This window comes from Dermochelys coriacea, chromosome 8, assembly GCF_009764565.3.
Source record: "Dermochelys coriacea isolate rDerCor1 chromosome 8, rDerCor1.pri.v4, whole genome shotgun sequence".
NCBI classification, from domain to species: Eukaryota; Metazoa; Chordata; order Testudines; family Dermochelyidae; genus Dermochelys; species Dermochelys coriacea.
Genome location: NC_050075.1, coordinates 32821151 through 32848121, shown reverse-complemented (window position 1 = coordinate 32848121; position 26971 = coordinate 32821151). Strand labels below are relative to the sequence as shown.

At 37.0% G+C, this 26971-nt stretch overlaps 1 protein-coding gene across 6 annotated transcripts in view; it reads right to left on the bottom strand.

Moving 5' to 3' along the window:
* RANBP17 (RAN binding protein 17) overlaps positions 1-26971 on the bottom strand; it is a 256018-nt gene that overhangs the window by 109925 nt on the left and 119122 nt on the right. For 4 of the 6 annotated variants that reach the window (XM_038413649.2, XM_043491410.1, XM_038413647.2 and 1 more), the window contains exon 15: positions 1346-1419. The exons of the other annotated variants lie outside the window; for them this stretch is intronic. In XM_038413649.2, coding sequence (XP_038269577.1) covers positions 1346-1419 — 74 coding nt within the window. The remainder of the gene's footprint in view (positions 1-1345; positions 1420-26971) is intronic. 6 annotated transcript variants of the gene reach the window in all.

Genomic DNA, 26971 nt, shown 5'->3' with positions numbered 1-26971 from the left:
ATTTGAGTTCCTACAGAACTCTTGGGTGAATACCATCTAGTCCTGTTGACTTATTACTGTTATATTTAGTATTGTATCAACCGGTTATGGTTAATCTTATGGTTCTAGTTGGGTGTATTCCTAGCAATGACAATGCCCTATTGAAAACCATTTGTAAGTCTATATAGACCAGATTTAGAGGAAGCCAATTTGGGTGGGATAGAGAGGAAAGGTGCCCTCTTCCTTTTCCATTCCCAGGAACACAGGGAGACCTTTAGAATCTGTGTTTTCCTGGAGGCCTTCACATTTTGGAGCAGATGTCCCTACTCTTCCCTGAGAAACTCTTTTGGCTTGCTTCAGGGATTAAACCTCAGTTTCAGAGGAAACCCTGTCTGCCTCAGAAGGGAATCCATCTAGTCTTGATATAGGCAGAAAGACTGGGTAGAACTTGCAAAAACTGGGGCTTGCTGGACATGAGAAAAAGAAAAGTATGCCCCCAGGAAACCACAGAGGGTGCCTGAGAACAGACATGAAGATATCTGATAATGTTTTAGAGGTATTTTCAGAGGGAGAATAAAAAAATCTATTTGAACATTGTGATGGCAGGTAGAATTAATTTATTAAGGAAGTATCACAGGAGAGAGGGCTGGTGATTATAATCTTCCCTAGCTGCTTCACAAACCTTGGTCTTCCATGGTCTCATCCCTGTCTGAATCTATATTTTCTTAGGGGAGGGATTTTGCCCCATTCAGTGAGCTTCCAACTCTTTTCTTTTGAAAATTCTGGAGTGCGACTATAAGCAAGACATAGAGCTCACTTCCCAGCATTTGTACTGTAATGTGGTGAGTATCAAACTGGGGAGAAAAGGATGAGATGCCACCAAAGAGAGTGAAGTTACTTCAGTTTGGCTGATTGTCTTTCCTGGCTGTTACCAGTGTACAAGTGAGAGGACTGCCCATTATACAAGTGAGAGGAAAGCCCGGTGGCCTAGCAGGCTAAGCCACAGAGAAAAAGAATAGATGTGTGTAGAGCATGTGTACGCACACACACTGAAGATCATAATGACCAACGGCAATATTTTCAAAAGCGTATCGGGGTCAAGGCTCCTCAATCCCATTTTCAAAAGCATTTTAGGCAGCTAGGAGCTTATGTCCCATTGACAGGCAGCATTTAGGAGCCCAAAATGGCACCTAGGCTCTTTTGAAAATTTTACCCCATGTCTCAATTTTTAAAACTATTTATGAAAACACCTAGAATTTTTCTCATTAAAATTCAACTGGGTATTTAAAATTTAAACTTTGATTATGGATAAACATTAAAGACAAAACAAAAGAATGTATAGAATAGAACTCAAGCACAAACTCACATTTTTGCCATAAATGTTTCTAGAACATGGTTGTCATCTGTTATTCCTAAGACTTCTGACATTCGGGCATACACCTGAAAATAAACATTTCAACAGTAATACATTATAGACATTTACGAGTATCAAAAATGTTATTTCAAAAATATATTAACCGTTCCACATTCTGTTTATGCAGCTGAAGGATACAAGCATGAATGTGGGTTATTCTCTCAATCCATCTGGCCCTGGCTAAATCACATATATAGATGACTCATATCCTCCAAGGCAATGATTCAGGAATTTGGGGCTAACAGATTTTCACTCACCCCTGCTTAACCATATCCTCCCAAACAGAAGTGGTAAATACTCAGTATAAGCATACACTTACTCTGTGGTTTAGTGAGCAAACCACTTCCTCTTTTGGAGGTAATGGCGCTTTATAAGCAGCCTCTATGGGGTGCAGCAAAGCAATACCTTCCACCACTCTCTAGCCTTAGCAGCATCGGTTTAAATGTTGCTCCTGCACCTTAGCTTACATTTGGTAAGTTGTTGCATTTTCACTGATGTAATCAGGTAGAACTAGGCATTCCCCATGCATCCAATTGTGGGCTTTCCCTTCCCTTCCAAGTAACGTAAAGACATTGAGTTGTGTGATTTTCGATCACCCTTCATGCCAGGTCCAGGACATTGATTAACTCTTAAGTTTTCCTTATATTCTGCCATTTAGAGGGATGACTTGACTCAGCAGGTCAAGTCAGATACAGCAGCATTATGTCTCACAGTTAGCATTACTACAAGTTCTTTACAAACTTTGGTGACATTTTTAGTGACCACGAAAGTAATTACTTAATAGAACTCTACTAGAATCTGAGAGAGGAGGAACAGGCGTTTGGCAAAATTCTTCATGTTGTTCTGCCAGTGCATCTCATTTTGAGCTACAGCACCCTTGCTTTTCATTAAAGACCTGGGTCAAACACAACTCTACCAACTAGTGCATTTTAGTTTAGTCCTTAAGTATTCCTATTTTAACCCTAAATCCCACCAAAGAAAGGAGTACCAACTGTATGCAATTCTGCCATATTATGTGCTCAGGGCAAGTATGTATTAAGATCTAGGATGAGATCACCAAAGTCACAACACGTGTAACTTAAGCCACCCAACGATGAAAGGCTGGTGCCATCTAGCTGCCAATTTTATTCTGAAACATTACTTATCACACTTATAAATTGCAATGAATTCAGATATTGAATACTTCTCGTAGGATATCATTCTTGTTTATACCCATTTCCACCGCTGCTAGTGATGCCACCCCATTAAGTCACTTTTAGGAAATGCCAGTATTTAACTCTATGATGGAGCAAGTAGATATGTTTTCATATCCTACAGATTTCAAATTGGAATACAATAAAGTAATGACAAAATACAATTTGTGCAATAACTGGAGATACCAGCAAGGATATATTTATTTCTAGTATATGTAAAAATGTCAACTTTTAATAGGACTATCATATAGTGACAAAAATCTTTGGTGAACTAGACAATTGGAATACTAAAATTCTTTATTATAGATAGTGCAATCCCTTCATATACCTTGAAAAAAGTAATGTTAAATATTTAAAGAACTATCATTTAATATTCAAAACACACAGTCTGGTACTTGAACTGTAAATACTATGCCACTGAAACAAGTTATACTAACCAATTTTTGTTTGTGCAAAAGTTTAACCTCTTTATTTGTTTTCTACTTTTTTCACATCAAATCTTTTCACCAGAAAGGTTTGCATTCCTTACTAACATATATTGATATTCAGATGTTTTCCTTCCTGTGATGGGAAATGTGAGCACAAGTGCTCACCTGCTATATTAGCATTGTGTTCTGTTGTCAAAGGAGGCTCTCACCATACCAGAGTTTACCAAATAAAATACTGGAACAGCAGTCAATGTTGACAAAGAGCAGTGCTTTAATCCACAATTATCCTTGTAACTCTTACTACTCCTTTTATCATCCATTAGCTTTGATTCCCATTATCCCATCAAGAACTGTGTCAACGCTTTTGTCCCTGAGGATTTGGTTCAACTACTAGGATCTGACAGCCAAGCTTGAGTGCTAAACAGGATCATTACCTCTTCAATCTACTTATCTGATACACTGAATAGTAAATTGAAAAGCTCATTAACAGCAACAATCTGATTTGTTTTCACGTGACAGGGGTCATTTTAAGTCAGTGTATGAATACAGTGCTTGTTTTAAAGATTACTACACATTTTGTAAGATGACATAAATCTTTAGCAAATTTGCAGTAGATAATGAAGTGGTTAAAACCCATCTTCAATAAACACTAGGTAATATAGATATAAAAAAGTGTTATACAACCTTAATCATAGGTGTCACTGACAGTACCACTTATTTCGTACTCTCTCTCTACATTTGTGTGAAAATCTAAACAAAACCAGGGTTTGCTGGTTCCAACACTGCATGCTGGTTTGGTGTTCCAACGTTTCTCACACTCATGCAATTCCTTCTCTATCTATGGTGCGGAGAACTTAATAGTGGAGTTATGTTACTTTTTAGGTTTCAGAGTAATAGCCGTGTTAGTCTGTATTCACAAAAAGAAAAGGAGTTACTTGTGGCACCTTAGAGACTAACAAATTTATTTGAGCATAAGCTTTCGTGAGCTACAGCTCGCTTCATCGGATGCATGCTCACGAAAGCTTATGCTCAAATAAATTTGTTAGTCTCTAAGGTGCCACAAGTATTCCTTTTCTAGTTACATTTTAGGTTAGCTTTCCTTCTGTAACCCAGAAATCTTTTCCTTCTTAGCCAAATATTAAGATTTGCCATTTCCAGAGGCAAGTGGCAATATCCTAATACAGTATAGGAGACATTAGTCAACTACACAGTCTTACTTGGATTTAAGGTTTGTTCTGAAACTACAAAATTTTAAACATGCATAGTGACATTGTTACCCAAAACGAAATATGCTTTTGCATTGAGCAACTCCATAGTTTTGGCCTCCATAGCAACAGAATGCAAACATTGGTAAGTACCATTTTTTCGGACTCCTGAAGGTAGTCATTAGTCAGTTGTTATGTTTGGACATACAATGAGTTGCAAAATTTTAACAGAAGAGTATGGAATGTATTTAAGGGGCAGAGGGTAATATTGCCAGTTGGGCCTTCGGGTGATGTGGCATGGTCCCCCCTGAAGTGCCCTCATTTTAAACTTCCAATTTAAAATTGAATCAGGTTCTTTTGGTTCTGCTCATTGAGTTAAATATAGGTGCCATATATGTACTCAGTTGGGTGAAGCCACAAAAGAATTGCATGGTGACGTACTTTCATGAAATACCTGCATCCTGAATTACCCTAGGCAGCAGTATCGCACCAATACTGGTGCATTCAAGCCCTTTTATAACTCTTACATTAGTGGGAGGATTAACCATAATTTGGAAGGAAACTGCCAAAGGAATAATTAATTTTCTGTCATCTTTAGAATTTTCAATACTCTTTTCTCAGCCCAGCCCCAATATCGCAACTTCACATGCAGACCCAGCATCAGGTTATAGAGCTGTGTGGTCATGTTGTAACATCACCACAATGCAACTGATATTTATCTTATTTCACAATAAGAAAATGAAACACCACCAAATTTTGAGGTTCCCAATTTAATTCTGGATTTAACCATTCTGCAAGCTGAGCTCATGGGATGAAAATATGGACTAGTGGTAACTTCACCCTACACTGATAGGGACTCCTTCATTGCCACACGTACTGAAGACTGTATAAAGGAAGCACTGGCTAGGATCTTTGTTTCTATGATTTCACACAGTAAACAAGCAACGGATAACACAGTAATCAAGCAACAGAGAAACTGACATGATTGTGAAGGGAAGGCATGTGACCAGCACAGTAAATTGGGTAGTAAATGAATAATATTGTCAGAAGGAAAGGAGCATGTGTAGGATGAGGATGTTGTGAACCATTGTCAAAACATATACTTTCTTCATCTGTACCATTAATACTAACTCAGTAGTACTTAGAGGTTTACAGTAGACAATAGCTGAGCTTGTGAACAAGTGAGGGCACATTCTGTGATCCAAAATTCATCTAATTCATCAGCTACTCAAATAACATACTGCTACTCTTTCCCCCCAACTAATTTGAAGTTTATTTGCTACACTACAAAACAGGAAGGGAGAAAAAGAAGGAGAGATATATAAATACATGGGCAGAGACAAATTTTCATGAAGCAACTCGCTTGAACTTAATTATAGTTTAAGAAAATATAGAGATATAATATAGCAAGCATTGTAAAAATTAAAGTTTTATTGCTCTATGCTCAGGTAATCTTTTGGCCCTAGATATGTTTAGCTTTGTTTTTTGGAACTATCATTACAACTCTGAAGAAGCTAATTATGTCAATCCTTAAATGTGAAACAGATTACAGAACTGGGAAACTCAGAATATGAGTTCCTAAAGGTTGTATGGCTATATAATGACAGTCACAGAAATTCAATAACGGCACTGTATGGAATGTACTCAAATGCACCACATGAAACAAATTAAAACAGAGCAATGAATCTCACACACTGTGCAAATAAGAAAATACAAGAAAATGTTGATTCTATATGTTTCATAAAAGACGTTATAATGAATTAAGATTCTGGATAATGAATCTTTAGAAAACTACAGTAAAGTTATTACCCTTAGGCACACAATAAATGTGCGCTTAAGATGTTATAATTTCCTGATACTCTCCAGGCCTTGCTACAGAGAATAAGTACTAATGTAGAACACAACATTAAAGTATTTTGTCATCAGATACTGAGGGAAAAACTAGGCCTTTACTATTTCTAAGCCAGCTGGGCAGGAGCCAAGTGGTAACAGCTGCAGGCTGAGCCTTGATGTTAATGCAGAAGAGGTGGGTGGGTGGGGTGGGGTGTGGAATTACTCTGGAACACTCCTTACTATTTTTCCAAAAAGGAGCAGTATGAGCCTTCCTCAAGTATATGCTGCACAGAACAGTATATCTGTTTGGAGGCCTAGAGGGACTGACTACATCTCCTTGGTGTTTGGTGCATATGCTGGGCCATATACTGGTCACTACCTAGCCCTTAGTTTGGAATTTTGCACTTATTGTGAAGGGGCTAGTGGAGCCAGCCCCAGTTCCTACATACCCTACCAGTGCATCACGGGTCAGGAGCTGAGTGCTTAAGTTAGACACCTAAATAAATGGCTTGATCTTTAGAGGCTTCTGAAAATCTAAAAAATACATGTGCCTAAATATAGATTTAGGTGCCTTTGTTTAGGCACCCAGAATGAAATTTCCAAAGTTGCTTAAGGGATTTGTAAGCCCAATTCGCAGTAAAATCGACAGGAACTGAACTTCCAGATCCCCTCTCAATGACTTTGAAAGTTTGAGCTCCCAGGTTTAAATAGTTGGCCTAAAAAGCTAAGAGAAAAAGAACCCAATACACAGAAACAAACATACAGCACAGAGCTGCTAACTTCCCTACTTAATAGGTCAAGGAATTGACTATCAGGCTAACTGTCATCCAGGACAGTAAGGAGAAGGGACTGAGATGATAATTCAAGCTTTCCAAACTCATTTACCTGAGCACAAAGAGGAGAACACTGTGCAAGCCCTGAACTATGCTACCAAGAATGCCTGTATTCCTGAACAGTTACAACATGGACAGGGACTTGTCTTAAAAAGTGAGATCTCAAGATCCCCAGCTCAGAACTGAACCAGGCCAACAGAATATGCTGAGTAGCGAGGTGAGCCATTTCATCTTTAGCTGCATGTTTAGCTCCCTAACTTAGGAATACAGATGCTCCCCGAGTTACGCAAACCCAATTTATGCAAATCTGCACTTATGAAAAAAGTTCCGTAAGATAGAAATAGGCGAGTTTTTTGTTTTTTTTTGCATAATGGTTGGAGATACGTTTCCGACTTATGCAAAATTTGAGTTATGCAAGGAGTTCCAGAACGGAACACTCGCATAAGTCGGGGAGCATCTGTACGATACAGATATTGGAGGAGTCGGGGGGTCGGAAAGTAAAATAGGTATTTATGGACTTTCAACCAGAAACTATGAGAACAGGGGATGAGTTGACCCTCTTGTGGGCATCAAAGCACCATTCTCCCATTTGTTGCCACCTGCCTCTGCCCCCCCCAACTAGCAGAGGAGGAAGGGTACCGATGACATGAATAGTATGATACATTTATACACTAGATGTATATCAAGTTTAATAAAAATAGTGTAGAGGGAAATCCTTTGCTTGGCATAGGCATTCTATAAAATGTCATTTTAAAATAGTAGTTAGTGACTATAATAATCAGAATAATGTGATTGCAACTCAGCTGTAGCATCAGAGGAAGAAGCATGAGCATACTATACATATGTACGAACATCCCTTTGACTCAATGCCAGCATCAAGGATGCTCTCTCCCCACAAAACTGGGGGAATGTTTTATCATCACAGAAATGATGTGCTCATCTGCACAGCTTCTAATTATATCAGCACTTAATGCTACCATCATGGGTTATTCTTGTCTCATTCCCATTAGCTTACTTGGAGGAACAGGATTCACAGGAAACCATGGTGCCAGGATTGCAAATTCCCCACCTCTCCATCTGAAGTGTGCACTTCCCACTTGAGAGAATCGTTTTAATGGAAATTGCTTTTTATTTAATCGAATTTCTCTGAAGTGGTGAGTGAAATCCACTCATTTTCCTCATCCTGCCTTTGATATTTCCAATCTCTTCCCAAGGTCTCTGTTGTCCCCCTGCCTTCCATCTTGAAGGTAACTGCCCACCTTGAAGGCATATTGAGGAGAATAACGAGTTTCTTTGGAGAGTGATTTGCATTTCTGATGCTCTTAGTACAAAACTATTGGGACTGTTGCTGGTCCAGCCCTGTGGTTATGGGTGTAGCCCAAATATAGGCACAATACTCTTTGGACAAAGTTTTCATTTTTATTTATTACTGAGAGGAAAAAAATCCAATTTGGCCACCCTCACAGTTTGAGAGCTTGAAAAGTAAGAAGCAGCGCTGAGCAAGAGGTCACTCTGAAACAGAAAATTAGGCTTATTTATGCAAATTGACATTTCTGAATCTACTACTTGGTTCTAAAAAAATTATGATATATTGTGACAGTAGAGAGTAAGAAGCCAGTGTAAAATGCCTACAAAGCAAATTCCATTCTGTCTTTATATTGGATTGATAATCATAAAAAGAAGTTGGACGTTCAATATTGAAGCAAAATATTGAATTCTTAAGCATTAAAAGGGTTACACTTGATCTAACTGAAGATGCCAGCAGTCACTAGTTTAAAGGTATTTTGGATGGTCAATATACAAGATGTATCCATGGCCCTTCAAACATTCACGTAATTGAAGATAATTTAAATTTTTGTTCTCTTTTTTTTCTGCTAGACATTTTAATTGATCTATTAGGCCTTCATTTAGCCTAGCACTTAAGCACATGTTTAACTCTAAGTATCTGGTTAAATCCATCCCTATTAAGTAAACCACTTAAATATATTTAAATTGTAAATAATACTTTGTATATTTACTTAGTCACTATCCGTGGTGGGGTTTTTTAAATTGCATTCTCTCCGACTTCCAGCCTCCATCTGTTTAAGTATGTGCATTTTGGTGCACATTTGATCAAATGCTAGTGGTTCTCATCAAAAGCTCTATTAATTTCAGAACCATGCCCGTCTATCCTTCTTGCCTAAATTTGTAGGCTTTCAGTGTCCCACTCTGTGGCAGCAGTTTCCAGGAGGTGATCAGCATTATAGCAGAGATTCAAGCTCCATATGCAGTCAGGTATTTAATGGGAAACCTAAATACTGCTTTGATACCCTTTAATGATTGAGTTTAACCAATATTATATGGACATGAGAGCAAATTTCACTTCAGTCAGAAAACTGCGAAAGGAAAGAGCTACATTTAGAAAAAACTAGTGATCTTATGGGGTTATATTCCTACTTGCAGTTATAGCTATAAAAAGATGGTAAATTCAATTCTACTTTAAGTGCTTAACTTCATCTAGATCAATGGCACACTCAGAACTCTGATATGCATTAAGATTTTGTCAGATACATGTAAATAATAAACTAATCATTTAAATGATAATGGTCTATTTGTAAGAAGAGTTCAACATTTGCAATTCCCATTGACCTCAATAGTAGCTGCTGGTACTGAGCACCTTTCAGCATCAAGCCCTAAGTATTTGAATCTTATCAGTATTACTTGTTTTAAAAAGATTTTGTATTTAAGTTGTATATCTGACTGCCTTTTGCACATTTATCCCAAGGCATTAGGAGAGGTGTTACAGTCCCCATAGCTAATACTAGCAATTTGAACAACACTCTTTGGCAAGCCAGAAATAAGATAATTGTTCAACATAGGCTGGCTCTTCTGAAATACTGGAAGCATTGCCTGTAATTATAGACATCTGTCATTGCTAGCCACTCAGTAGTAACCCTGACATCAATATACAACTATAACACTAAATTGCCTGCAGGCAGAGCAATGGAGGCCAGATACGAGAGGCGGGCAATCATCTGCTTCATCCAAACTATCTGTCAAAGGTTTCCAACCACAAATAGCTCTTACATTTTGTATCCTTAGGATAATGTGTTGATTTATTTTAGATCCTCTAATATTTACAATCTAGGCCATCTACTAAAATAAAGAAACAAACCTTATGGCTAATGGAGGCAGTTACTGTTCAAAATCATCATGAAAGGTCATAGCTCACTACTCAAATGTTAAACACTGATGGCTGTTTTGAACATGCATCTTTGTGTAAAACTTTTTCTTTAAACTGCATGTAATTATTTGCAACTGCTATTCACAATGGTAAATACTGTCTCATTAGCCAATATGTTGTCAAGCTGATCTGAAGAAACATTTGTATTTTAAACCTTTATGTCTTTTGCTAAGCAGTACAAGTAAGTCTCAATGTTCTAGGCTTTAACACATGAGTACAGGGAACAGTTGGCTTTCTATGCAGCGTTATCCTATATGTACTTCTGTGTAAAAATATTTAACATTCATGATTTATAAGCAGTGCGTATGCATAAAATACTTAATTCATTCTTGGCAGGAGGCTGAAGTAGGTTCTTAATCAGGTAATAACATTTCTTGAAATTTACAGGTAGCTGTGTCACATTTTAAAAAAAATAGAAGCTGAAAATTATGTTGAATCCCTTAAACCACTTTTTTTCTTTGTCTTCATTTTAAAATCATTCTCAGAAAGGAGCAAAAAATGACTGAAGGTTTAAACTAATTAAGAATTAACATCCTTACAATTATCATAATTTGTTATTAACAAAAACTGAGATTTCTTAGTAAGATCACAACAGCCTGTGCTGAAGAGAAACTATTAATTACTAGACAGACAGTTAGCTTACAAGTGAGCTGCATTTTAAAAACCTCCTTTAAAATACAATTGCTAAATGCCTTACAGTGCTGTAATGTGAGACAGGTTCAAATCTTATTACTTCACTGAAATTAAAACCTAAGTTTTAATACTGTTCAAGTCGAACAATGATTCCACACTTTATTGCTTTTGAAATCCCTTGATGATCATAGGAAAAAATGCCCCCGAGAAAAAAAGACACTGTTTTCGATAAACAGAAAATACAGTTTGCACTCTTAGCCTCTTTGTCATCACAAAAAAAGGATTTAATGCCAATTCTTTAAAAAAAAAGACTTTTTTCACAAAATGTGCACCTTGTGTGCCATTTGTAAAATCAGTTCACTTTCTTTTATTTATTACTGCAGCGCGGCAAGGCAATAAAGCAGCTACTGATAGCTAATAAATTACATGCCTTTTAAAACAATTCTCCTGCTACAAAAACTTGTAACTACAAAGGTTTACATTTACATGGTACACCATGTGAAAATGTCTGTATTTATGTCCTATTAGCCATGTTAGTAAAATCTGACCCTTTACCTAACAGCTGAGGGTAAAATAGAGGTTATGAATAAGTTTACACAGCATACAAAAACTTTCTTGTTTAGGCTTTTCCTAAAAAGTATACAATTGAATATAAAATTTAGCAGATGGTTTGGTTAAATCATTTATGTGAAAAATAGTTTAAATAATATGTATTTTTAAAGATGTCCTTCAAACCACCTTGATGAAAATTGGAACATTGGTTTTTCAATTACATTCCTCAAAACTAGCAGTTATTTATTGTTAAAACTACCATTCCCAGTAGGTTTTCAATAATAATCTCATGTATTTATATCACATGCAGCCAAAAAACCCAGTATTCCTATTTTTAATTAATTATGTTTATAGATCCCTAAGTAAACATTTTTGGGTGAAAAACAGATTTTGAAATACATTAAATGTAATCTTATTTCATTATCTGTATACCTTCCATATGTACAGATTAAATTAATTAAGCTGCTCTTAAATAACATTCTGCCTTATTACAACTAGTATAAGCAATTACATCTAAACTATGTACAAACCGATGTGCATTTTACCTTCCTTTGTTTTTGTACTATATTATTTTTTAATCAATGTACTCAGCTATTTTCATGCATTTGTTCTTTAGTATCTGATTGTCTTCTAAATCATTAAGCTAAGCAATACATTCTTTTAAACTATCATGATGATGAAAACATATTTACAAAGTATTGCCATGTTAATTTCCTCCATTTCCTGCTATTTTTTATAAAATTAGTGGCTTCGGTATTGCTTTGTCCATGTAACTTTCTTCCTACATAATGCCTCTAAAATATCAATTCATTTTTAATTATGTATAAAGAATAATATTACCGACCCTCCCTCCAAAATAAAACCACACATATACTTACAGTATTCCTGCTCAATTTCTTTCGACTATGTACAGCATATTTATTTCCAACATCACTATCAATGTATTTAATGGAGATGTTATGGGGCAGATTGTTTAGTCTGATTATGCTGTCCTTGGTGGAAAATGGGGTGGGGCATGTGGCTTTAAGACACTTTTGCACTCCCTTTACTTGGGGCCACCACTCCCTGGAATAATTGAGGGCTTCCTGGCGTAGTGTGTATTATTTCTTTTTGTCGCATATGTGCTCAGCACTCTACAAGACACCAATATACAGGCAAAATATTCTCCAAAAGAGCTCAAAATTTAGGGATTAGAAAAAAAAGTCATAATCATTAGAAAACCCAGAGAAAGGACTAAAAGCAAAAATGTGTGGTGTCTGACATAACTTAGCATACACATTTGTGGAGGGTCACAAAATAGGTGTGACATTAACGAGGGATATAAATGAAGAGAGAGTGGGGGCCTGGCATATTTGGACTAGGGCAATGTTCCATGCAAAGGAGGATGCCGAGAAGGCGGCACAAGGACAGAGAAAGGAAATCACAGATGCACTGAGGTTGGTGAAACTGGAGAAATGAACAAAGACACCATTAAAAATTACACTAATTGGGATGGAATAGTGTAGGGCTTTGAAGGCAAAGATAAAGGATGACATTCAGGCCCTGTTGAAGTCAACGGGAATTTTGCCATTGACTTTAATGGAATGAGGATTTCATGCAAAAAGTTTAAACTGAGGAAGCCAGTGGGGGATTAGGCAAGAGGAGTGATGTGGTCTGATCTATGGATGAATAAGATACTTGACAGCTGCATTTTGGAAGGGTTGAAGGGAAATTATATGGATATCAAGCATTGATTAAAATCAGATATTGACCAACCTAGACATTATAGCCTTGAAACTTGACACTATCTGTAGGTATTATGGGGTATGCAACTCCTAAAGTGAGTATAGCATGGGTAAATACAAAAAAATCCATCCCAGTGGATCAGCATGGATCCTGAATACAAATGTATCAATATTTAAATAGGTTACAAAAGTAATAATCACACAACTGACCAATAGCAAAACTGTGAATGGAACCCAGGAATCCCAACAAATAATTATTTTGGGTAATGTATAGAAAGTCTTCCATTTCAGCCTCTACTGTAGGGTTCTCTGAAATACGTGGCAATAGCTGCAAATGGTATGTGGAACGAAGTATGCCCTAAATTCTCTTGCCTACATTCAGAGAAGCGTGGGCTACCACCAGTGTTGATAACGAGGGAAACTACACAGCAAACAGAAGAGGGCCGACATTTGATCAAATCACAAAGTGAATAGCTACAGACTGGCTATTCAGAAATAGGATCATGGAGGTACCATCTTCATTAGTTCTTTCCTGCTTAAGGAAAATATTTTAAAAATCTTTTAAACACAAGTTTTGCTAATACAATTATGTGCTGGTTGATATGCGGGGAGCCCAATCTTGTTAAAGAGATTTTTATAAACCAAGAATAGGAGTGAAAAGATACAACTACACAATTGGCAAATAGGGAAAGCAAGAGATACAACACTTTCTCTTTCTATGCCATTGTTTTCATAAGGGAGGAGTTGTCCAGCTGTGTTACAATTGCTTCTTTCAATCTTTTCTTGCAGTTACTTCATAATGCCTGCCTAACTCCCTGCCCAGACAGGAGCCAATCTAACTTCCACTTCAGTGTTTTTATTTTACATTCTTAAACATTTTGATTACCAGGCATTTCTGACACAAAATACATAAGCAAACCAATTCCCAGGTAAGACTGCCACTTTGTTCTCTATCTAAAACATTTATTTCAATGCACTGGAGCAAGCCAAGATTGTGTGGCTCATTTTTGCTCTCATTTACATCAGTGTAAAGCTGGAGTAACTCCACTGATTGAAATGGAGATTTAGTAACAGGTGTTACTGAGAGAAGGAATTGGTGCTTTATGTGTGATTTCTCAGAGTTCTGAGGGCTCAGCAGACAAATCCTCAGTATGTGCTATGATGTACAAGCACAAAAGACTAAGTTGACACAGTTGGGTTCAGAATTTCCTTTTTTATCTGTCTCAAGTCTTTAAAGCTTTATTATTATTTCTCCTGTATAGCAACATATTGAGATTCTAGCTGCTAAATCATTAGATTACTCTCTCTGACTATTTAGGACCCTCCTCCGTCTCCCACTGAAGTAAGTAGAAGCGCTCCTCCTTTTAACTCCAATGGAAGGAGGACAGGCATCTGACTCAGTATCATCTGAATACTTTATGTGATATGTAGAAACAAAGAGACACCTTCATTGACGTATCATGCACTGACATTATTTTTTTAGATGTTAAATGAGTAGAAAACTCCTTTACCATAACAGATATTTATAAATAAAATCTGCTATAGAATAAAAATCTACTATAGACAATCGTTACAGTGACAATGCTAAATGTTAATTTTCTAAATATATTGAGAAAGTGTTTGTACATAAGCGTGCAGATATTCAGTATACCACAAGCCCCATAAAGTGACTTGTTTTGGAAATAAATGATTTAGCACTAGGAGTCAATCTAAGGAAAATGAGCCATCCAGAACTTTCAGGAACAGTTTAACATACTGAGGAATGTAGCGACTCGTATCTCAGAATAAGTCAAGTAGGTAGCATCAAGTCGTTTCCTATGCAGAGGTAAGCCAAATACCACATGTTCCTAGGTGCCTGAATCTGTAGATGTGCAGCCACTACATCTACATTTTGATTGCCCTTTTCTACATGATGCAATCAGTTTGTAATATGATTGATAGTAATGCCTTTTAATAATGTATGGAGCATATTTTTAGTATGTTCTGCTGACTTCTCAAACCAACAAGCTGGATTTGATTATGTGTATAGGATATATAATGGAATACTGTCAAATATGAGACTAAGCTGTATGTCAGAGAATCTGAAAGACTAAGAGCTAAACAATCTCTTAACTTGTCCTGTATGTACTGATGACTTGTACATTTATTATACACTTAATTTACCTTAAAAAGAGATTTCAAAAATTAATTTGGATTATTCAGCTATGACTTAGCACAGACATTTCGGAGTTTATACAGCTAGCAGTGAACTAATAATATTCTAAAAATTAGCAAACATTCAGCAAACCGACGTTGAATCTCTTCCTGAATAAAGTGCATGGAAAACATGTAGGTGAATGATAATAAAACAGTGTGCCATTACTTTTGAGAACTCACTCAAAGATAGCCCACAATATTTCAGTTACTTAAAATATCATTTTCTGTGCATCCTGTCTTTAGGATATCTAAAATAGATCTAGAAATTAAATATTCATTCCAACTTTTTTCCCAGTACAGATTATTTTGCTTAATATTGTATTATGTGACATTTGCTAAATGCATTCTGAAAAACAAGTCTTTTACATTCAATAACATGTAAAATTCACACAAATCATTTAATACTTCGACAGACATAAAAATGGCTCAGATATAAATTGTGTTCCCAAAAGGCTGCTTTCTCCATAGATCTACATGCCTGGAGTAACAACTCATCACTAGTGAGAATACTCTGGAGAAACAACAATACAAACCCCTCCTTGTGGCCTTCCCATTTTAGTTCTTTTGAACCAACTTGGAATACTCCATAGTCTATGGCATTCAGTGAAGAAGATATCGATGCCATCTGTCATATAGCTGTAATAAACGGCTTTTCTCCATGCTCTGGAGTAGTGGCAAGTGATAGAAGAATGAAACAATCATCTATCCTTCAAATGACATTTTAGAGATGCAGACTAAACTCCAAGAGGAAAAAAGCTACGTTAAAATATTATATAATCATTACGTAATAACAGTGTTATACCAATACAACCTATAAACCTACTCTATTTTATTCCATAGATATACTAGTCCACAATATGCAGGAAAAGTTTGTGAGTAGCTCAATAAAAATAACCTAACCTTGGGAGGATTTGAGTAGGTTTACAAAGAGCTGATGAACACAGAGAATAATCCAAACTTTGTATATTCTGCAACATTATTTCAAGGCTGTGGAAAATGGTTATATATAAGATAACTTGTGCAATGTTCACTACTGACCATGCTATTGCTCTGATAGTTGTTTAGTCAACTAATTATTGGCTTCTCATTGCTCAGATCAATATGCCTTCTGCCCTCCTGTAACCCACTTATGTAAAGAAATTATCACACTTGTACTAATATCCTTTAAGATATCTAATATAAATGGGATAGAAAGAGATTCTGGGGAAAAGAACTTGACTGTCCTTTTACTTTAGAAAAACAGAGCAGGAGTTTTTCATCAGAGAAAACACTTATCTTCCAGTTCAAACAATTCCCTCCTTTTACAGAAGCAGCACTTGCAGCATGCTCCAAGGGCATCCATGCAGACTTATTCAAGCTACTTCAATGGTATGGTTGTCACAACTGGTGCAAAACAACACAAAGCAAAACAGAAACAAAACAAAAATATAATTACTGCCAAATAATGAGTTATAAACCCTGATGGTTTTTGCAGACACTCAAGATATTCTTAGGAGTAACTTATTTCACCTCAAAATTTGTTCTAGTTCTTGACTCTGTGGCCAGGTCTACACTACCCGCTGCATTGGCGAGTAGTGATTGATCTATCAGGAGTCGATTTATCGCGTCAAGTCTAGACGCAATAAATCAATCCCCGAGAGCTCTCCCATCGACTCCTGTACTCTATCTCCGCAGGAGGCACAAACGGAGTCGACGGGGGAGCGGCAGCAGTCAATTCACCTCCGTGAAGACGCTGCGGGAAGTCAATCTAAGTACGTCGACTTCAGTTACGCTATTCTCATAGCTGAAGTTGCGTATCTTAGATCGATCCTCCCCTGCAGTGTAGATCAGGCCTGTGAGGTACTGAGGAAATGGAGTAGCCTCAGAACAGTTCTGAAAAAGAATCAAAGGTAGGCACTGAGGTGTTCATCTAAATCATCTCAGAACATTTAACTGATTTCCACAAGAAGGTTCTCTATTTCCAACTCTACTTTCAATGCTTATTGCAAATTGCGTAGAGACACTGACGGTCCCCAAACTAATGGCATGACATCTAGTGCACTGAAGACTGTTACACAAGATTTTCCCAGGAAAAAGTAGTTTCTATTATGGGACATAGCTTCATTTCAAAGTTTCTTCCAAGCTTGAGATAAGACAGTTTGGACTCTAAACATTTTTAGTTTCTGGATATTTATTTATTTATTTTATTTATTTAACTCCAACTAATGTGGAATGCCTGGTTCCAAATTAATTTCGATCTCTTGCTCTGTGGAAACAAGCACATTGATTAGATTAGATTCTGGTCCATGATATATACATTTCCAGACAAACAATTGTTAGAATATAGTTATGGCTAAGTGAATATTTCAGTAATGTATGGGTAAACATGTTACAGGGATGTTTAAATTATTGCTAAACCAAGCATTATAAACCCAGGATGCTCAGTTAAGGTTATACTGACACTTTAGCAAAGCACTGATCACAGCTCCAAGGGCTTACTCAGCTGAGGAAGAGAACATGCAGTATTTATAATGATTTGAGGATAAGTAATATTAACCTTGAGATATTTTTTACTTTTATTTTAAAGGGCAGATTCACTAGCACATCATAGCAGTCAGAATGCACTACACAGGTAAAATGGAGTTACAGCAGCTTCGTATCACCAGAGCAGCACAAAGCAGTTGATGTGTACTAGTGAATCTGGCCCTTAATTTACGATCAATTTATTGGTGTTGTGGGAAGGGAGGGCAGGGAGAGACCAATCCTTGAGTTTTAGCTTGTCTGTACTTTATGGGCTCCCCATGGGCTCCTGGCCTCAGCTCTCTTGACAGTGCTACTTCAATGAGCAGTGTAGCTGAGACAGGAGTGGCATGGGGAGACTTTCAAACACTGATGTCCATGCTAGTAAGCAGCCACTGAATCTTTAGAAACGGTGCCAGGTGGGCCAGTTAATCTGCCAATGAAAACTCTTGATGCATGTTCAGTCTCTCTCATACCAGTACTACAACCAACAGAATTGTTGCCTTCAAATTGGCTATTGAGGAAGGGTAGTGATTGGTTGAACTACTTCTGATATCATAACAGCCCTATCTGAGGAGTTACCTGAGCCTGTCGATAGCCTATATTATAGCAATTACAAACAACAATTGCTAATAATTTAGCCAAATTATAATCTACTTTCTTCAAATATAGTCTGTGCACAGCATTTAAAATTGATTTTACTTACATGAAGAGTCTTGTGATACTTGTTCTTATGCAACGAAGAAAATAGGAAATAACCACATTGGCAGTTTGTCCCTCGTAATTGTGTTTATTAACTGTACACAACATACAAGGCCTAGCTACTACAGCTGGTCAATACATTCCATGGGACTGTCTTGATTCTAGTGCTGTCAAGCAATTAAAAACATTAATCGCGATTAATAGCACTATTAATCATGCTGTTAAATAATAGAATACCATTTATTTAAATATTTTTGTATGTTTTCTACATTTTCAAATATATTGATTTCAGTTACAACACAGAATACAAAGTGTACAGTGCTCACATTCTATTTTTGATTACAAATATTTGCACTGTAAAAAACAAAAGAAATAGTATTTTTCAGTTCATCTAATACAACTACTGTAGTGCAATCTCTTTATCATGAAAGTTGAATTTACAAGTGTAGAATTATGTACAAAAAAGCTGCATTCAAAAATAAAACAATGTAAAATTTTAGAGCCTGCAAGTCCACTCAGTCCTAATTCAGCCAATCGCTCAGATAAACAAGTTTGGTTACAATTTGCAGGTGATAATGCTGCCCACTTCTTGTTTACAATGTCACCTGAAAGTGAGAACAGGCGTTCACAGGCACTGTTGTAGCCGGTGCCGCAAGATATTTACATGCCATATATGCTAAACATTCGTATGCACCTTCATTCTTTGGCGACCATTCCAGAGGACATGCGTCCATGCTGATGACGGGTTCTGCTCGATAATCATTCAAAGCAGAGTGGACCGACGTAAGTTCATTTTCATCATCTGAGTCAGATGCCACCAGCAGAAGGTTGATTTTCTTTTTTGGTGGTTCGGGTTCTGTAGTTTCCATATCGGAGTGTTGCTCTGTTAAGTCTTCTGAAAGCATGCTCCGCACCTCATCCCTCTCAGATTTTTGGATGGCACTTCAGATTCTTAAACCTTGGGTTGAGTGCTGTAGCTATTTTTAGAAATCTCACATTGGTACCTTCTTTGCGTTTTGTCAAATCTGTTGTGAAAGTGTTCTTAAAATGAACGTGTTGGGTCATCAACTGAGACTGCTATAACATGAAATATATGGCAGAATGGAAGTAAAACAGATCAGGAGACATACAATTCTCTCCCAAAGAGTTCAGTCACAAATGTAATTAACACATTTTTTTAACGAGCAACATCAGCATGAAAGCATGTCTTCTGGAATGGCGGCCGAAGAATGAAGGGGCATATGAACGTTTAGCATATCTGACACGTAAATACCTTGCAACGCTGGCTACTAAAAGTGCCATGTGAATGCCTGTTCTCACTTTCAGGTGACATTGTAAACAAGAATTGGGCAGCATTATCTCCTGCAAATTGTAACCAAACTTGTTTCTCTGAGCAATTGGCTGAAGTAGGACTGAGCGGACTTGCAGACTCTAAAGTTTTACATTGTTTTATTTTTGAATGCAGGGTTTTTTTGTACATAATTCTACATTTGTAAGTTCAACTTTCATGATAAAGAGACTGCACTACAGTAGTTGTATTAGATGAACTGAAAAATACTATTTCTTTTGCTTTTTTACAGTGGAGGGAGGGATAGCTCAGTGGTTTGAGCATTTGCCTGCTAAACCCAGGGTTGTGAGTTCAATCCTTGAGGGGGCCATTGGGGATCTGGGGCAAAAATTGGGGATTGGTCCTGCTTTGAGCAGGGAGTTGGACTAGATGACCTCCTGAGGTCCCTTCCAACCCTCATATTCTATGAAATATTTGTAATAAATATAAAGTGAGCACTGTACACTTTGTATTCTGCGTTGTAATTGAAATCAATATATTTGAAAATGTAGAAAACATCCAAAAATATGTAATAAATTTCAATTGGTATTCTATTGTTTAATAGTGCAATTAATTGTTTTAACTGTGATTAAGTTTTGAGTTAATCACATGAGTTAACTGCGATTAATTGACAGCCCTAATTTGTTCTGACGACAGTTTTGATGGAAGCAAGGCAGGCTGTCTGGCCAGCCCATTGTCCTCCAATGTTCCCCGGTTCTCTTTCCTGAGAAGAAAATTCTCTTTTCTGGCCAGTTCTACTATCTATGTATAAAAACACTGTCACTCTGGCAGATTTTTAAATATAAACCACAGAAAGCACCACTAGAGGGCTCACAAACTGTTTAAAGGAATACCACCCAAATCCTACACAATACAGAAAGTCTGCATTAGTCCATTATTTCACTTGTCCACTAGTTTTATAACTAACATATTTCTCTAGTGATGGAGTAAGAAAATCCACAAATGTGAAGAAGGAGAAATTGTAAAAGTACACTACGACTGTGTATAGAAATATAACAATTTTAATTTTATCCTCATCCATATGAGGTTGTGGAAAAAAAATAAGAAATGTGTACAAATATGTCCATCAATTATTAAAAAAATACGATGAAAGCATTTGTTTTTGTAGCCAAGTGACATGGTCTCAAAAAGTATTTAATTTGAAAAACGTAACCACCAATTTTCTACATTTTAGACAAAAAATAATACTAGTTGATCTTGCCAATGGATGTTATCTGACTGAAATATCAACTAAGTAAAAATTAAGACTAAGATAACAGTGTGAGAACAAAATTAACTGTCTATGGCAGATGAATCTTCCATTGCACCTGTCCTCCACTGTACAAAAGGACATCAGCCTGCCACTGATTATTTCTTTTTGACATGATTTATCGCCTACTATTCTTTAAACTTGATAAAGCAAATTAATCTTTGATTGCAGGACCCACTGGAGGTTGTCATTAGTCATGTAGTTTGGTGAGGCTGCGTGTGTTTCATTTACCAGTCATAGAGAAATGAAAGCCCAGCAGCCATCATAGTCGGTTCAACTGCTTTCCTGATCCATCCAAGAGAAATGATAACAGAATTCAGTACATGGGATTTTAAGCAACTGCTCCAAAGACCCACACAAACTGCATTTAGTCCTTTATATTATTGCATTAAAAATGTAGATGAACTTAAAGTTATATTTCTAAAAAGAAAACAAAAGTTACTAATGGATAGCAGCTCTATTTGATTAACATGTATTTCAAGCTACCAATTCATTTACAGTTTATAAAAAGTCCGTATTTTTGTACAAGAAAATAATTAAAATTAATGTATCATTAAATAATTGTACGTATTGGTTTAAAAGGACGTGTTTGAAAAATCAAATACATTTCACCAAGTTAAGGTCCCTTTGGATACAAAGTAGGCAATTAGGCTTCTGACAAATATTGACAACCTAAAAGAAAAGCAAACGTTCCAGTCCTGATTACAGCTTTTGCCTAGCATTGGAGTCCCCTATCCAGGCTGCAACACACCCAAGGCCCTTTCCATTCGTACTCTCCTCATACATCCCCATTCAACTTCAAAGCCATGCTCAATCCCTTGCGTCTCCCCAAAGGCTCACTCTGCCAGCCCTCCCACATCCCCACTCACCCTCTAGGGCTCCCACAGCTGCCTCCGCCTCCCCTTCAGATGGTGAGTGAGGGAGATGGGCTGGTAGAACAGGAACACAGGAGTAGCTGACATATCTGAGCAGTTCTACTGGCTAATCGTCGGGAAGCTCAGAAAATTATTCTGAATAAGGGGTAATCTCTTTTGGGGTTTAATTTTAAAATTTCAAAAGTGACCTAATATCTGTGATGTTATCAAAATGGGGTGTGTGCGTGCACGATAGCAAGTGACAGAGAAGACAGAGAATGAATGTACAGCTTAGAGGTTTGGGGGCTGTGTTTGATTAGCAAGAGAAACTCAAAGAAACGTTACAAAAACTGGGCAACATTTGACAGAGGGAGCATTCTGAAATGGTTCCTCTGAAAGAGTCATTTTCCAAAGTAAGTTATTCACTTGAAATACTCATTGGCTGTCTGGGCTACTTTTCAATTAGCCCTTGATATAAAAAATCCAAAGTATGGATAATGATAATTGTACTGTAATAGTACATTGATGATATGATAATATGATAATTGTACTGTAATAGTAACTGGATAATTGTCTGATCATGTCATCTAATTACCTATCTTGAACTATAAAGGGAAATTAGACTAATCTTCTAGCAATCTTTTGAAGACAGATATACTAAGGTCCTTAAAATACACAACCCTGGGCATCTAAGTACTGTATAATTATGACTATTATTCAGTGTATATTTTACTATTGCAGTGTTGTAAGCAGGAATAGGACTAAAAGTTATTTCCTCAAGCTCCATCTCCTGCTCTACGTAGAAAAGGGTTTCTAAATTTGAGAAGGGAAGTTCAGTTTGCCACCTGCCTGTTATATTGTGGTTTTTTTAGTTGTGGTGTAATTTAATGTGGAAATATTAACATCAAAACTATATTTTCCTGTTAGGGATGGGGTTTTGTATTATAAGAATAAATAGTAATAAAGATATGAGAACAACCCATTGTTGAAAATGGAAAGCATTTTCAGTATCCTAAATGAAAAAGGATTACAAATCATAGCTTTCTTTGCAGACATCCCAGAAAACAAGCCATACAGAAACAGAGACTTGATTAGAAGTTATCAATAGTAACTTCCAATAAGAAGGATGCACTTTAAAAAACTGAAGCCTCTACACAGCGCTAGATGTTATGCTATTTTGTCTTAGTTGCACAGATAATTGTATGTTTATTTAACACACAAACATGAGCAGAATAACTTACTATTGATATATAAATATACACTTACTGCTTGGGCTCCATTGAGAAACTATAAATTTCACCTATTAAACATAAGCAAAAAATTACATGCGTTTATCATGTGGAATATGCTCAGATTAATAGAGATAAATGACAAAACATAATCAGCAGCAGCTCGGCAACTTAATCATTGCATCTGAGCTATAGGAAGCACTTAATTACTCTCATTTACTAGGTGCAATCTAATGAGAAGGCATTAGCCAAATGAAAAGAATGCAGTACAAACAAACAAAATAGTTATACCATCATTAAAAAGAAACTCTGACAGTGCAGGTGACAGCATATGCAGGATAAATTACCATAATGTCCTAAATGCTGAGCTGTCAGCATGCTAATGCAGTGATCAGATACCCTGGGAATCTCAGCACTATAGCTGTCAGAAACCGGTATCATAAATCACCTCTCTCTACTGTACTGCTCATTATCACAGCTTTCTTATACATGTTTTTCAGAACACTTCAGTATGGATAAGAAAGGAACACTCATTCTTATATGAGACTGTTTACTGTAGCGCATACATGTTTTTCAACATATTTCAGTACGGATATGAAAGTGACACTCATTCTTATATGAGAGACTCTTTACTCTAGCACACATTATCTATATACAACCTTTGCCTTTAAATGGAGACTTGATTTCACAATAATGAACTACAATGTCTTTCTACAGGTTCTGACTCTTTGCTTTCAACAAATAAAAACCATTACAATACAATGCAGAAACAGCAGATTTTCCTCAGTTATATAATCACAACGGTCTAGCATATATTAAGCTTGTCTCTTTTAAATGAGTGTCATTATTTGAAAGTACGCAAGTGTTTAGAAACAAATTAGGGAACAAAATCACACCAATATGCAGCATAGCATATAACCCAACAATACCAGAATGCTATATGAGTGCAAAGCCATAGTAACGTAAGTACAGTAGCAGCAGGTCATATCACTATTACAGGCCATCCACTGGAGAAAGGGATTTGTGCACAAGATGTTAGGAGAAAAGCTATGTCTATAGTAAGTATACATTAATTTCCTACACATACCTGCCAATTATCCCTATTTATAAAAGAATTAAATATTTTGCTAGAAAAATATTTAAACGTTTTTTATTGAGAGTTCAGTCATTTCAATGAAATTAAAAGGTTTATGCATATTTCAAATACACCTATTTATATTTTCCATTTGTTAGTAGGTCGAAACTAAGGTCCTGACTCAGCAGGGCACTTCAAGCACATGCCTTACTTTCAGCACCGGTATAAATTCCATTGAAGTTGTCTTGTGGGCTGAAGCTGTCAACAGAATTTCCATGGGGGGGGGGGGAAGAGGGGGAAGACGACCCTTTAAAATTGCTCCAGCATTTAACAGGAAGGAGACACTGCGCAGCATCATATGGTAGGAGAAGGGATTAGCCAAGTTCCCTCCTGCAGAAGTAGGACTTTGGGGGTAGAGGTACACGACTTCAGTATCTCCCTCATTCCTTTAAAGCTGCACTAGGTGTGGGGAGGGCTGGTTCAATACATCTAAAGCCATGTGTGTGTGTGTGGGGGGGGGGAGTTGGTAATAGCCAGGTCCTGATGGTATCTTCATAGTCCTAGACTACAGTAACTTCTGCTCAGACATTCCACAACTAAGCAGAGAACTGTCCCTGGACAGCAACAAGAGCAGAGTGGGAGAACCCTAGGGCCCTGGTGTTCAGCTTCCTCTACTACCCCAATACAATATAAAACCATGAGAAAGCAAACCGTTCAGATCAGATGCATCCGATGAAGTGAGCTGTAGCTCACGAAAGCTTATGCTCTAATAAATTTGTTAGTCTGTAAGGTGCCACAAGTACTCCTTTTCTTTTTGCAAATTCAGACTAACACGGCTGCTACTCTAAACCGTTCAGATAAAGGAATATTTCTATTCAGCTAAAATCATTTTCCTTGATGGGAGGTTTTTTTTTGTTTTTTTTTAATCTCCTCTTGAACTAACTCCCATGTCCAAATTTCCCTCTTTCTTCTCTAACATCTTTTAAAGAAACTGTACATTGTGTTTTGTTGGTGTTTCCTGAACTAAATACGACACTGTAAATAATCAGCTAGACTTGGCAAGAGACATTTTACAAACACAGCCCTACCTTCCTCTTGATTTTTGTACAAAAAACCTTTGAGAGAAAAAAGTGATTTTAAAATGTTATCAAGTTAGCTATTTTTCTCCTCAACAAGCATTTTTTTAATAATTGATTTTAACCTCATTATGAAGAATGACATCTTATTTCTTTTTAAAATTAGAATGGTTTTGCTGGTGCACTTATTATTTTAGTGCTAAATCCATACAATATTTGTAAGTGATCACAGACCACAAACTCAAAAGTGTCTGGAGCGCAAGAACAAAGAAGGGAAGGGGAAAAAAAGAACGATAAAACATTAACTCCAGAACACTTCTAAAAAGAATATCCACACACATGCAGAAAATTAGTCTCTCTCATCTTGTAGATTGTAAACTCTTTGGGCCAGGGACTGTCATTTATTGTGTGTTTATGCAGCACCGACCATAATAGCATCCCACCCTGGAAAAGGTCCCCACCAAAGAGCGACTGCTTTATAAATATTAAAGTAACACGAATATATTTGATTATTTAAAATAATATCAATAATAAAAAAGAAATTTTGGGGAATGTTGGAACTTATTTCTTGAATTGGTATTACAAATCTTAAATACAGACAATGGTATTGTGGAAAGAAGTCCAGTGTAAATCCTTTGAGAATAAAATCTCCCCTCAGGATGTTCCCAGAACAGCAAAGCAACATATTTATCAAGAACTTCCAGACACAAAGATTTCATCTATTGTACAGTGAAGAAGTGATGTGAATCAGAAACAAGTGCTCAAACAGGGCTTCGTTCCCCCTTGTGACGTTTCACATTTGCTACAGTGAGCAAAATAAGCATTTATTAAACTCCCAAAACTGTGACGTTCCAAACACCTGTATGTGGTCTAATTCAAATTTCTTACGCAGAGGAACATTAACTGTAACTGGGCTCTGGGACTCAATGTCCTGAGTGACTGAGCAATGCCCAGGAAAGTCTACCAACAGGTTCAGAGGGTTTGAAAGAAAAAAAAAACCTGTTTGGTCTATATAGTGCAACCACATATTCTCCAAATAAGGGAAGAAATGATCCTAAGAATGGATCTACACTGTATCTCGAGCAACACTTCCAGTCTGGGTCCAGAGTCCTGTTAAAGCTTGGCTTACGCAAGCGCTCCAAAAACCACTATGTAGATGTTGCTTTGAGATACATCTCAGGGCTCAGGCAATCAAGCCCACCCCATCCCCAGGCTTCAGAGCCCAAGCTCCAACCCAAGGTGCAACATCTACACTGCTATTTTTAGAGCATTAGTGCAAGTCTCATTAACATGAGTCCATGGAACCGGATGGGAGGCTCACTCCCAGATACAGTGTGGTTCCTGCCCTAACAGTATGAAATAATCTAAAAAAAACCCCAGAACTTTGTCTTCCAAGTGAAGGAGTAGAGATCCTAGTATTTGGTGACCTGATTTTCAGATGCATTGAGTTCCAATTTACTTCAATGGAGTTGGAGTGCTCAGCATATCTGAAAACCAGGCCATACAACTTTTAAATCCATGCAGACTGGATACAGCACTAGAAAATGCACTATCAGGCCCTGAGGGATGGACCTGATGACCTAATAAGTATTTTCCAAGTCTACAGGTTTATATCTTGGAGGAAACCCTTCTAGTTTCCTGACTAACACATGGAACAATGTAAGACTGACCCAAAGAAACCCGCCCATCCCAGGTTTTGCCCTAGACAGGATTTGGGGAGTCTTAA